General features: G+C 49.9%; 3 protein-coding genes across 3 annotated transcripts; all 3 read right to left on the bottom strand.

Annotated features, from left to right (window-relative positions):
* Positions 1–5,494: 5,494 nt before the first annotated feature.
* KY384_006231 (uncharacterized protein) lies at positions 5,495–6,646 on the bottom strand (the record flags this gene model as incomplete). Its single annotated transcript, XM_044814727.1, has 1 exon — positions 5,495–6,646. The coding sequence occupies one exon, from the start codon at positions 6,644–6,646 to the stop codon at positions 5,495–5,497; it is 1,152 nt and encodes a 383-aa protein (XP_044668877.1).
* A 1,192-nt stretch (positions 6,647–7,838) lies between these two features.
* KY384_006230 (uncharacterized protein) lies at positions 7,839–10,235 on the bottom strand (the record flags this gene model as incomplete). Its single annotated transcript, XM_044814726.1, has 1 exon — positions 7,839–10,235. One exon carries the CDS (start codon positions 10,233–10,235, stop codon positions 7,839–7,841), a length of 2,397 nt encoding a protein of 798 aa, XP_044668876.1.
* Positions 10,236–10,557: 322 nt separating this feature from the next.
* On the bottom strand, positions 10,558–12,843 carry KY384_006229 (uncharacterized protein; the record flags this gene model as incomplete). The annotated part of the gene is made up of 4 exons (XM_044814725.1): positions 10,558–10,735; positions 10,890–12,158; positions 12,210–12,507; positions 12,555–12,843. The coding sequence occupies 4 exons, from the start codon at positions 12,841–12,843 to the stop codon at positions 10,558–10,560; spliced, it is 2,034 nt and encodes a 677-aa protein (XP_044668875.1).
* Positions 12,844–13,972: the final 1,129 nt, after the last annotated feature.

Raw genomic sequence — 13,972 nt, 5'->3', positions numbered from 1 at the left:
ATGCTGACGAGGATCGTAATGTCGAATATACTGTTAGGCGTGAGAGGAATAAGGATCCTCAAAATTGCTCCTGCCAATAATTCGCTCTTAACTAGGTTCATTCATACAAATTCTATGACAGTATGCATTGAGCGATTGAGCTCACCAAGAGTTTCATGGAACCAGGCTTTGAACTCTCTGCCACTTTTGGGCACAGTGATCCCGCTGAATTCTTTCTGAAGATATCGACGTCGACCGCTCTTGCAAGTCTGCCGGCTGGATAACAGCCTGAACTCAAGGTCTCTTTGAATGCAATTTGCCGTAGTCCTATTATACGGCATGATCTGTGCTTCAAATTTGTGGGCAGGCAATACATGGGCCCCGAAGTCAGGTGTGCACACTCAGAAGTAATGGGAGTCCTTGAGCAGAGTGCACACCTGGCTCCGGTACATAGAGTGTACCACCGATCCTGCGTTCAAATCACTACAAGTCTCTCGTATCTGAATTTATAAATCCTTCGAAGGAACCTTAGTGGAAATACTACCTCTTCTTTGATTGAGTTGCCCAGACACGTGCAGAAGAATCAACCCTCTCATGGCGATATCTACACAGCTTGCCGATACATATACCGGATTCTTTTGTGCCCGAAAGTCTATGTGCGGAAAGACGAGATTGATTTGGAAGCCAAATACCCACAAGATGCCGTGATGGGCGATCCAGCAAGTATGTCAGACGATTCTGGTCATGCACCGGTCAGAGCATAAGCTTAGGCAATTTAAATTCCTCGTGTGATGACTCTTATATGTCTGCACAAGTGTTGCAGTCCCAAAGTTTCCCTCGTGAGCGTTGTGAAGGGGTTTGATAAGTCTTTATTCATGACAAAATCTTGTCGGCCCGCCATATGATCTCAGTGGTAAAATTTTCGAGCTTTTTGAAGCTGATTATCCCAGGGCCCAAGCAAGGAGATCTTCTGCAGGACAACGATGGCATTTCATTCCGGAGGGCGCGAGGAACTGACCGCCAGTAGTGTGCAGACTAATGCATAGTCTCCTATCACTTCACTGTTGACAGCTGCGAGGACTGCACTTGCTGATGCGGTCATAGCCGAGAAGGTATCATTGCAAGCTGTTGATCTTACAAAGTCAATGCAACTACGAAAATAAAGAGAATTACTATGGAATCTGGCGTCTGGAACACGCAGCGGCAGACACCACATCGATCACGTCGCCCTCTATATTGAGAGAGAGAGGAATTTCAAGGGGACAATGACTGGCTCGTTGTCGCAGAGTCAAAACACAACATATGACGAGACACAAATAGATGGATGAAAGCAGATGCGAAAAGATGCTCTTACTTAGCTTGCCACAAAGGGACTCAGATATGATCTGCAAAGCCCATTCAAGAAAGTGAAGGCAGCACATAGTGCATCAGGTCGAATAAAACACAATTGGTCTCCGTTGAGAGAACGCCTGTGACGAAGCAGGACTCGAACAAGCAGTCATTCGGCATTGATACCATTCCTCATAGCACAATCTATGCCGACCTTGAGAATAAAGTGTTGCAGACTTCCCCGAATTCCACTCTTCTTGTCCGATAAAGCTCATGACCTGGACAGTGGAGCATTCTTACCGGCGAATCCATTCCAAAAGTTCGTCCTGTCAATCATACTGACGCCAAGCTGAACGAACTTTCCGCCGTTTAGGGCAGGCCATAATGGCAGATTTGGCCATTTGTATTTGACACGGAGTAATGGAAATGGGGTCAATTTTACTACACCACCAGCTAACCTTCCTTTTCCTTACGCGTCAGAACTACTTTACTTCCTCATCTTCCCATAAAAATCCTCGCGTGTACATGCAACCAACAATTATGCCTGCCTCCGAGAAAACGAACTCAAACAAATCGCAAATCCACAAGTCTCTTTTCAATAACAAAGAAAAAAAGCTCGGATTCATAGGCAATACAGTATGTTGTTTCCACTTTGTATACAAAACGTCTACTGAGTTGTCGATGTACAATAGCTTGAAAAAATCTCCAGCCATCCCGATCATTCCAGGCTTGCGAAAGAAAATGAAGGCTATGATGTCGCATTGCTTCTTGCGAGCGAAAGACCGACAAATTCCTCTGCGACCGAGGAGGAGGTGGCCTCGTCCTCTCTGCCAAGATTTGAAGCTCGAAAAACAACCGGCCGGAGAGTGGTAATCGAGAAAATCAAGATGTTTCTAGATTTACGCGTTTCTAATAGTACTCTGTCGATTTTTACGAGGCTTATGAGAAATATTCAGCGAAATCCGAGCCGCTTAGAAGTCTGTTACCGCAATGGTAGAAGTTGTACTAAGCAGACGTCTCCAGAGCGAGTACAGCTGCAATGTTGGCATTGTCAAATGTCACTCCATCACATTTGAAGTGCCAAAATGCATATTCCGAGCAACCACCAGGCTTACTCGCGTTCGCGCATGACATCCTGCTCCACATCGATGAGATGAACGATAGCACGAACTTGTTCGCAGCTGATGATTCCAGCCTAGAGGCGGAGGCTCCGCCTTGCCTCCCTACAATTGATGATATTCCCACTCTTGAGGATGTAAAAGAGCTTTTGACTTCCTTTTTTCACGCAATTGGATCTTAAGGACTTCATTAAAAGGTCTCAGCGGCCTCATCTCAGCTTTTCGGCCATCATGCCAGAAAAGGGAGCAATGCTGGTGCTCTTAAGAGTCTCGCATTTCGAACGTTGTAGTCTCTACGATTATGGGCGATTAATCTGGTTACAGATGCAAAATCACACAGGTTCACAGAATCGATAGTACGAAAAGCAATCCAAAATTCAATCTCCTGAACTACAAGAGAAATTCGGAACAAATACACGTGCCAGTATCCGCCGGCCCGTCATGATCTACCATTGACAACCCAACAACAAAGGCCTGGTCGAATTGCTCTAAGTCTGTTCTAGAAAACCGAATCAGCAGCATCAGCAGCAGCAGAGCTTCGATGCATGGGACGAGGACTACGACCAACGCCAACTCCACAACTCCATCACGCAGGTCGCCCGGGGGACGCCCAAGCTGCCCAAAGGGACTCTTTTTATGCCATATATTTCAAGCATATTAAGAGTGATACCAAACGAAGGCACGGAGGAACGCCATCTGTGCGGCTCAAGAATCAATGTAGATGCCACGTTCTACCAGTCCCCCATCAACTCCTGTCGTGAAAGCAGTGTAAGCAACGATTGAGAAGAGAAATTAGTACTACCTATGCTTCCAATGTTACTAATACTATGGGGGTGAAGCTGTACAGAACGAGAAGCGGATAAAGGCAACTTCCTTCAAGGAGACGAGTTCATGGTCAATCAAGACTCATATTCGGCGCTCTCGTGCGTTGTAACGCATGGCACAGCACATCTTCTAAGGATGCTGGCTAAGTCAGCCAGATCTCCGCGGGAAGGCCGATCTTTTGGAGTTCGAAGCAGCATTCTAAGACAGCCTTGCAGATGACCGAATCAATCATCTCCAATGTGATAACAACGTCGTGCTTGGGTGTCTTTGAGCAATAGAGAACAGTCGTCATAAGTTTGGTCTGTAGATACTGCAGCTTGATTTAGTCAATCATACTTGGGGGTAGAATTGAGAAGGTAGCTCGATGCCGGGTCTTGTCCGCTTTACCAGTTGATGGAATGGTTGCGAAGAGTAAATGTAGCTTTTGCTTTGAGTCTAGTACATGATTCTCCAGCACAATCCCCGTAGTAAGCGTAAAGACAGACTCTCTCAACTCGGTCGAGGCATCATGGAGACGATGTAACAAGGTTTTTAATTGCAAATATCAAATGTTGCAGGCGTGACTCGTATGCACCATCTTTCACAGCCATCTCCTCAAAGCACATAAGCCTCCCCTGCTTTGTCAATAAACAAACCCCATCCATCATTGCAGACACTTCCTCAGGGCACGTATGCTCCCTCTCAACTCCTGCTAAAATCGATTCCATCAGCTCAGACCCTTCATCGCAGCACGTATGCTTGGTCTGCCTTCCCCCCCCCCCCCCCCCTCCCCCCTCTCTCAAGTAGCTACATCATTGCAAACACCCCCACCCCTTCCCAACACAAGCACGCCTCCTTTACCTTCTCAGAAGGTATGGCTCATCCACCGCAGACACGCAACAACCCATCCGTCATAGCATGCTAAATCCATCAAACAGCACGAATCAATCCTTTCATCTCCCACGCTATCCCAGCGCAGTCATGCCTGCCTTTTCGATAGCAGACTTTCGTTATCGCAGACATTTTTCGACCAAGCAAACATGATATACCAAATCCAGTAAACACAAAAAAAACCACAGCTGTCCCTGCCATCTGCAGTCCAGCTCTTTCAGCAGCAAAGTTTTCGTTATCGCAGACACGTTCCAATCAAACCAGGCATGTTGAATCCACCAGAAATAAAGCATCATAAATCCGCCTTTGTTGCTGACTGCTTTCCAGCTCGAGGCGCTGCTGCTTTCTGAGCAGCATGGTTTCGATATCGCAGACGTGTTGTGATCAGAGCAGGCGTGGTGAAGACATAGGAAGTCGACAGTCTAATAGACACTGCAGCCATCGCGGTCCGTTCTTCATACGGGCCACTTCCCTCTCTCGTCGGTCTTGCTCGAAATGCCAGCCACAGGACACCAGCATGCTGAGCTTTCCTCAATCACTCTCACCGAATACCTTCCGAACGTAACCACGCAGTCGATCATCTCATTCTGATTCATACCATCCCCTAAAGCCTAACACCACTTTCGAGCCCTTCGCGTTCATTTCTGCTGTTTCACATTGCTTCGCACCCTTCCCACATCTTGTCATTCCATCCTTTCACTATCTCATTCCAGTCCAGCCCATCCCCATCCCCATTCCCAGTCCCCAACCAACGCACACACCTCACCTCAACCCCCCTCCTCCTTCCATCCCCAAACCGACAAGCGGCCGACATCGCGCAGTGCACCAGCAGAGGCTGGGCCAGAGGCCCGCTCCTGAACCGATGCGACCGCACGGAAACGGTCTGCGTTGTCAGTTTTAGGGAGATGAGGGAGGGGAGGGGAGGGGAGGTGGTGGTGGTTGGTGGGTTTCGGGTAAGGTGACGCTGAGAGTTGATGTGAGCGGATAGATGTCATTGACGGGTCGTGTAGGGAGGATGTTTGGCGGTGACGGTGGTGATGATGGTAGCGATGTTTTGACGCGGAGACATTTACAGTTTGCAACGAGTCGATTTAGAGCGCTGACCGGGAGTGGTGGTGATGTTGTAATTCGGAGACTTCAGTCTGCAACGAGTCGTAGTAGGGGCGGTGGTGAAGTCGTGACTCGGAGACATTTACTGTCTGCAACGAGCTGATGTGATACTTGACCATGATCGGCGTGAGACCTGGAGCTTTCGATTGTCGTCGACGAGGCTTATCTGGTGCTTACTGATGGTGTTGTGACGCGGAGGCATTACTGCCTGCAACGAGTCGTACCTAGCAGCACGTTGGGTGTGGTAGATGTGGCGGAGAGCATCACAGCTCCTCCTCCTCCTGGTCTTTCTTCTTTTGCTGCTTTTGCAGCTTCTCTTGCTCCAGTACCTGCTGCGGCTGCTGCTGCTGCTGCTCTTTTGGCTTCACCTGCTGCGGCACCTCCGGCTGCAGCGTCTTGGGCTGCTGCCAACGCGGGACTTTTTCGTCCTCGTCGTCGCTATCGTCGTCGCTATCCACCGCACGGCCACCACCTTGTGCCATCCCGTCCTCCTCGTCATCCACTCCCACAAACTCTCCTTCCTCCGCCCCTTGTTCCTCGGAACCACCTTCGCTCGCCTCCTCCTCCCGTTCCTCCTCCCCCTCCTCCTCTCGTTCCTCCTCCTGTTCCTGCTCCTCCTGCTCCTGCTCTCCCTCCTGCTCTCCCTCCTGCTCCCCCTCCTTCCCCTCCCCCTCCTCCAGACGCCACCCCATCGTCTCGCATATCCAGGTTCTATGTTCAACTGGCACGGTCTCCAGGGCAATTTGATTCATCTGGTATTGAAGTTCGGCTCTTCTCTTCTTCGTCGCTGGTGTCACATCCTCCTCCTCCTCCTCTTCCTCCTCCCTCGCCCGCTTCCTCCCAGCCGCTTGTTCAACAGCTTTCCCTTTCTGCTCCGCCACGTTCCCCTTTTCCACAGTTTCGTGATCGAGCTGCGTGGGAGGAGTCTGGGTAGTCGCATCCACCGTTTGTGGAGCCACTGGGCTTCGAAAATGGGCCATCTCCACCAAAAGCAAAACCTCAAGTGTCTTTTGTAACTTTCGGCCTTTCTCTACGAAAGCATTGACCTCCTCCTCGGAATGCTCCAGGAGTTTCTCCTGCTCCCGACATTGAGACTCAAGGGCCTTCACTTTGCTCTCTACCACCTTTTGGCGGTCGATCTCTGCATTCAACATCCCGATCTCCACGTCTTTCTGATCAAGCACCTCTTGTGCCTTCTTGATCTCTTCATCCTTGCCCTTTAACAAATTCAGCATTTCTGTCTCGTCTAATGCTCGCTGCTCGGCGGCACCTCGTTCGAAAGCTTCTTGTAGTCGTTTCTCTATGTCTAGGACATTTTCAGTACCTCCTATTCTAGTGTTCATCCCACTAGTCTGAGCCTCCTCGACAACCTCAACCATAACGCCCGCGGGCACAATTACTTTGACTATGGACATGTTAAGTCGTTAGAAGTGAATGAACAGTCGTCTGGAACCGATGATGAAGATTTAGTGATCCGCACAAGGCTGTGAGTGGAGGGGTAGTCAAAGCGTTACTGCTTGATGCACGAAAAAAAGCTGTGAATTACGGCAGAAGTGCGCTCAGTGTTAGTCAGTTGACCGGATGATGGTATGTTCGTCACTTTGTACGTTCTAAGAAGTGAATCGATATGACAAGCTGTGTCTGAAAATTGCCTATGCAAGAGGAACTGTGGTATGTCTGTGATGTGCGTAGAGTATGTGGTGTCGGGATAAACGTCTATCAGATTGCCAATTGGCTGTTGTCAGTACTCTCTGATGGTCTCTCCGTCTTCAATCTCGATGGTCTTCACTTTTAGTAAGTCGACAAATTCAAATGATCCTTTGCAAATGACCTAGTCGTCACAGATGCGAGATGAGTCGTGGCTACTGCGCTGATGCAATGTGATGTGAGAATCCGAATCGTGCTGTCGTCAATTGATGCGTGCGACACAAAAAGCTGTGCTAGCTAAGCCGTGGATACGTACTGTCCCAGTTGCTGATGATGGTCTGTCGTGAACAATCGGAATTATGCTGTGGGAAAATGATAGTCTCTGCGGATAAGCTGTCTTCGAACCGTGCGGTCGTCAACCAATGCGTGTCCAACAAAAATCTATGCTTGCTGTGATATTCGAGATGCGTACTGTCCCAATCACTAATGATAATCTGTCGTGATCAATTTAAATGATGTGGTCCGCAAGTAATGCTATGGTTTGCAAGTAATGCCAGGTGCAAGTATCACTGATAACACACGTAATCCGATATTGTTCTCTACGTTTCGTTGAAGAAGAAGAGAGGAAGAGACGCGACAAACAAAACAAAAACAACGACAAAAAAGTGGGAAATTGCGGGCAGGAAATGATTAACACTCACAACACCGTCATCGCCACCGGCGGTGGGGTTTTTCGCCACTTCGGCGCCCAATTACCGGCCGGGCGAGCGGTTGGATTTGTATGCAAGTTGATAATGCTCAGTCACACCAGATGACGCCTTCATACCAACCTACCTCATACAATCGTGAACATCCCACTCGTTCCTTCATACCCCTCATACACTGCGTTAACCTCGTACGCCGCCAAATGATCGTGCAGTGTCAGACCAAATATCGACCTTCCACCCAATCCACGCCCCCTCACACAATCTCAAAGGTCCCACTGACGCCCTCAAAGCCCTCCAGCCCCCCTAAGACCCCCGTGCTCGCCCCAAAATACCTAATCCTATACCTCCCCCTCTCCACCATCTCATCCACCGTCCACGTAATAGTCACCTCACTAGTCCCCAAAATCGTACTGACCCTCTTCCACTCGAACACGAGCCCCCAATCTTTATCATCCCTTACCCTTTTCCACTTTCCGCCGTCCTTCATCTCAACCGCAGCGTACGTATCCTCCAAGCGGAGATCATTCCTTGGATTCGCAGCCACGAACCTCGCGATCACGTTTTGACCGACGACGTAGGTAGGTTTGACATCCTGGAGAATGTCGCCGTATGATTTGAACAGAGGGGCGTTGTCGAAGATGACGGGGGTGATGAAGCTCATGGAAGCATTGACGTTGTTAGGCGGGTACACTGGGGATGTCGGAAACGACGAGTTCTCCGCGGAAAGGTAGGGAAGGTGGAGGGTGCTGAGGTGGATGAAAGCGTCGAGGGTGCTGGGGCCATAGAGCGTGGATGCACCTTCGTACCGCTGGACAGAATACTCCTCGGGCGTGGCGATGTAGTGGGTGTAGCTGTTGGCAGGCCCACCCAGCAAGACGATCGGGTCAGGATCTCCATTTTCGGCGAGAGAGATTGCTTTGACCTCACCGTAGATGGCGTCCTTCCACCGCCGGCCAGACATTGTGGTGGCTTCGCCGGGGCTGACGATAATGAAAAGCTGCCCGACGCGAAGGAGTTGGATGTCGACGATATTTGGCGTCCACTGATACGGCTTATGGATCTCGCCGACGTCGAGCAATATAGGTTTTGGCGCATGACATGCTTTCTGCTCCTTACTTGGCTCCTTAAGTGCACCGCTCACGACAGCCCAGAGAGGGTTAGCGTTAGGCTTGCCAGGGTCATTTTGTTTGAAGTCAAAGGCGCCAGGGCCGTCGGTGGTGCCTGCTGCAAAGGAGTATCCGAGGGCGGCGGGGCAGGTGTGGAGGGTGGTTCCATTGGGGTGAGGAAAGGTGTAGTTGGAGAGGTCGTGGAAGGAGTGGACGGCTTTTACGCTGGGGCCGGAAACAGGGGTGCCAATTTCGTCCATGAGATCGTAGGCGCTTTTAGCGGCGACGAACTGACGGCGACCTATTTCGTAGCAGCTGGCTGCGCCGTTATCCTTTGCAGTGAAGCGAGGGCCGCGGCCATGGCAGGCTTGTGTCTTGCCGTTGCACAGGCTTTCTTTAAATGAACATTGCTGACCTGACCCATCTTCGCAGTAGGCTCCAAGCACATTCGGACTCGTGTCGCCAACATTCGACTGCGAAAAGCCCGCTACAAACCCTTCGTCTTCGCTTTCTTGTCCCTTCACAGCCTCTTCGAACAACCAAGCAGCAACCCCCTTGTTATCACCACTAACCAACGTATTATTCCCATACAAACTCGTTCCATGGACGGGAAACCACGTTAGCACACCCCTCCCCTTCCCACTCTCCTGATCCCAGAATTTTAGCACCGTGATCTCCTCATCCACATCACCTTTATACCTCGCCCTCTCCTCCTCCGGATTCTGCAAATAAGCATACGGGCTCCTATTAACATTCCCACCCTCCACATTCGCATGTCCCACACTCAGATATCCAGGCTTCAAACTCTCATGCGCCCTCTTAATCGACAACACAGCCCCATCCACAATCGCCTGGTAGCTCTGCTTGTCAAACCCTTTACTCGTGATCTGCGGCAAAAGATAATTCAACCACGCGCCAGGGCCAGAGTGCGAGTGCGTGCCTATGACAGCTACGTTCTGCTGCCCATACACCGCGTACTCGCCGCCTAATTTTGCCAGCTCGTCCAATATACCGTATCTTACAGCCGTATCTCCACTCTGCGTATCGAGCACCATGTACACAAATCTTTCAGTAAGGTTCTCCGTGCTGCCGATGATGAAGGTGCGAGAGTATAGCCGCTGGCGAAGACCGGTGCCGACTTGGTCTGGATCTGCGTATCCCATCAAATTGATCTCGACGACGGGGCCGGTGATGTCAGCTTTGCCGACGCCGAGGAGGTAGGGTGTGCCTTGATCTGTTGCACCAGCCGTGTGTGGCTGGCCATTCGACGATATGAAGGTAGTAGGATGGCAGACATGGCGGAGGAAGGTTTGTAGATTTGGGATGGTAGGGAAGAAAGGCGCTGTTAGGTGGGAGGTGAGGAGGAGAAGGAGGACGAGGGCCGTAACCAAGGCGGCGGCGAAGGGGAGGCGTGCCATTTTTCTATGGCTTGTGAGGGTACTTGTGGCATCTGAATTGAGATTCCTCGAAAGATGGGATGGAGGCCTTGGAGTAGAGCGATGGAATTGCTCGGCATTACCAGACCTCCAGCTTGCGGATGTCATTGGCTTGGCACGTCCGGGTCAACCCGGGCTCCCGAGATCTTCCCGCTGTCAACTAAGAGTTTAGCGTCAGGCTGCCTAGAAGTGGCCCCGGGGCAGGCTCTTCCTTAGACAAAGACTTCCTTTCCTCATATCAATCTACTCGTTCAAAATAAAATTTCGTTGGGCAGCTTCAAATTCCAAATCCAATGAATATTGAATCGTCCATATCTAAGGAACATCAAGGGTTCCATGTTCACATACTAAGTTGAAATCAGCGTGCATACATCTGACTCGAGTTCACACGACAAATGTAAGAAAACTAGACACAATGACCCCAGTCCTATCACTCAAGCCTAAGCATCTCAACAATCAACTTCAACATCGGATTCTCCACGCCCGTCTTTTCCTCCAACCCCTCAATAACCCCATCAATTTCTCCCTCCATCTCCCTCAACCTCACTCTCGTAGCATCCAAAGCCCCAGACTCCCTCATCAAACCCAACAAATACTCCTTCGTCTGCCTGGTCATCGCAGCTCCCCTCTCACCAAAGTCTGCTGCCTAAACATCCCCAGGATCCTGCCCCCCGCTCTCGATCTCGCTGCGCACAAAGCACAACACAATACGAGATCTTGCCCTCATCGAGATCCTCGCAAAAGCCCTTCTGCTCATCATACGCCTGCGACGTGAGATTCATATAATCGTCACGAATCTGAAAGTACTGTCCCAGCGTCGCGATCAAGAGGCCTAGGTCGAGTCCGGCGGCAGTGGCGTCGCTGCATTCCGACTGCATCAAGCGCACAATTAGCCGGAAGAGGCCTCCAGCCTTCTTATCCACCATCTCGAGGTACTCCTCTTCGGTAGGGCAGATACAGTTGATGCGCCAATGTAGATCCCAGCTCTGTCCCACGAATAATTGCTCCAGTTCCTCCAATAAGATACTCGTGCATTTCTCTCGGTTGTTGAGATCCTGCACCACCTGCAAAGCTCGCACGAACATGAAGTTCGCAGAATTGGTGCTCTGTGCTTGGCCGAAGATCGAGTGTGCGGCTGGGCTACCGCGGCGGAGTGGGGAGCCGTCTTCGATGTCGTCGAGGATGAGGGATGCGTTGTGTAAGAGGTCGATTATAGTCGTTATGAGTTGTTTCGATCGCAGGGAAACGGGGAGCCATTCGTTCAGGGAGTCTATGAGGGATGAGCGGACGTTTTTGGAGGGGAGGGAGGAGATGTAATTGGCCGGGCCTTCGAGCGGTGAATTGTCGAGCTTTGGAGAATGTGGTTTGGAAGTTGTGGGGCTTGACAGGAGTGTGATATGGATGTCACTTGGAGACGTGCTTAGTGTCTCGTTTGTGGCTTGATTATGTGGTGCGATGGAGTCTCCTTGTTCGACGCTCTTGCTCGCAGTGTTTACCTTGTGATCTTGCGGCGGCGTGTCATCTGTGAAGATCGGAACTTGGTCCATAAGTTGACTGGACCCCTGTCCATCGCTCTGCTGTCCTGGCGTATTCTCGTCCCTTGGTTCTAGTTGGGAGTACGTGTCTTGCCAGCGGTGATATCTGTCGGCGATTGACGACCAGTAATGATTTCCCCCAATTCCGACTTCGCACACTTCGATGTAACGTCTGAGCTGGTACGACATATCAGGATATCGCTGATATAAGTCACGCTTCGCTGCAAAATATTGGCGCTCTCTCTCTAGAACGAGGTCGTGGACTTTCAACTTGCTGTCTTGCAGAGAGAGCTGTTCGTTCTCCGTAAAATAGTGAACCGTGTTCATGATTTTCGCTCCTCGCGTTCGGTGCAAGAAAACCTCTCGATCATACGAGAAGTAATCATTTGTGAAGGCAGCTGCTAGACCTAATAGAGATAGCGTTGGTAGGGCAATTTGTCTCTCGTGGTCCGAGATTTGTACACCTGCGGAAAACGCTACAAAAGCCCACATAGTCCTGGTCAAGTTTAGTCTAATTTTTGGCATCTATCAACATTGGAGGAATTACTCTGCACCAGAACTAGCAGCGTCCATTAAACGTTTCTTCTCGAAATCCTCGAAGTCAGTATAAGAATGGATGTTTATGTCTTGGCTATGGCGTAGCCAGCGCCGATATGCCTCTAGTGTATGCCTGCCTGCTTTGCGATCTAGACGCATGAAGTCTAGCAGGGCTTTTGATAACAGCTTTTTGAAACTTGATGCGTGTGGACCACCTTTCTCAGTACACTCCAAGGATACATCAAGCGTGGCTGAGAGATCCTGCGTCTGTGACTCTTGATCATCTACATCAAGCTCGTCGAGAACGGCTGACGAACGTCAATGTTCCATCATGCCATCAGAGTATTTGACCAACCATCGTGTAGGAAAGCCAAGTCGTTCAATCTGACTAACGCTGGCATTCTTTCTGATGGCGTTTCAGCGTAGGCAAAAATGGTGAAGTCGCCATTGGGTGAAGATCCTCCATGACAAGTGTCGAGAATACCCAAACCGAAGATTCGTTCATAGTCGTGGAATAAAATCTGGCTACTTGATCGTGCAATGTCCCGATACTTGTTGACACGAATAGGTAAGGTCGTAAATGAACCTGTCCGATGTGCTTCGACAGGATCCACTGGCGTGGAGTAGGACCATTCAATATCCATCGTCGGCGATTATCAGTACCAACACTCTTGATATGGTATTGTTCAGTCTAGTATGAAAAAATTTGAAAGTCGATGAATATGATACAACTTGAAAACGTGGTACAATTTCATAGACCAGTACAATTTCTAAGGCTCGAAGGACGAATCAATCCAAGCTTTGAGAAAGTCAGTGATTCCCTCCAAACGGCTGCTCTTATCACCTTCAATCCCACACATGGCTTTTGGTTGATTCAACCACCAATAATCCATATCAGCGATCTTCATGCAGAGCCAGGTACGCCAACCACATGAATGTATTGATTATGCCTGTATGCAAGTTCAAATTTTCAACCGAGGATTGCCGTGATCGACAGCCTCGGCTGGCTTCGATTGATTGGTCCTAAAGCTATTGCGGTGTCTAAAAGGGATCATCGGCTTCGCTGTCAATGCATACGTCAACGGCTAGTGTGCCGAGGTCTGCATCTGCGCTCAAATAGGTGTCTTTAAAGTTGTGCAAATATAGATGACGTGCAAGTCTCCTGTTCCCTAAAGCAAGTATCGAAGTCGATGTTGAGATGATATGGCTGTGCCAAATCTTCGCCGGAGGCTTCAAGCTTGGCAAAGACACCCTGAGTTCAAAAGGGGCCATCTTCTCGTCAGCCTGCCATGGGACTTCAAGAGCTCAAAGCTTATCTTTTGCAAGAACGTTGCGTTCGCACTTCCAGACCTCAATCGCCACCGCTAGTACATCTCTTCTAAAGTAGTCTCCTATGGGCTTGCCAAGTATCGCTAAATGCTCAATGGGGTTGCCCAGTTTTTATGACGAATGGAGCTACAGAAGACATTTGTGAATACTGGGGCATTAAGTCTGAACCCTATTGTTGCTCGAATACTTGACAATCTCCAGCCGATAGAACCGCCGATGGTGGCAGGTGCGTGTCAAAAAAGCTTGTTCACAAGTGTGACATCGCTAGTTGGCGATCATTTCCTTTCAGTCGTTCGAGACGTAAAACCTTCACTCAGGCGAGCTCCGGTCGAGCCGAGTCATTCGACAGATACTATTACCTTGCAGTAGTTAGCTTCATGCACAGCGTAGCTAACGGCCTTAAAATTGACTTGCCTGAATCCTGCCGAGCCAAATGCGATGTGA

This window comes from Bacidia gigantensis (genome assembly GCF_019456465.1).
Source record: "Bacidia gigantensis strain McMullin 20006 chromosome Unknown contig_246, whole genome shotgun sequence".
Lineage (NCBI taxonomy): Eukaryota > Fungi > Ascomycota > Lecanoromycetes > Lecanorales > Ramalinaceae > Bacidia > Bacidia gigantensis.
The sequence above is the reverse complement of the archived record's forward strand: the minus strand, read 5'-3'. Positions and strand labels throughout refer to the sequence as shown.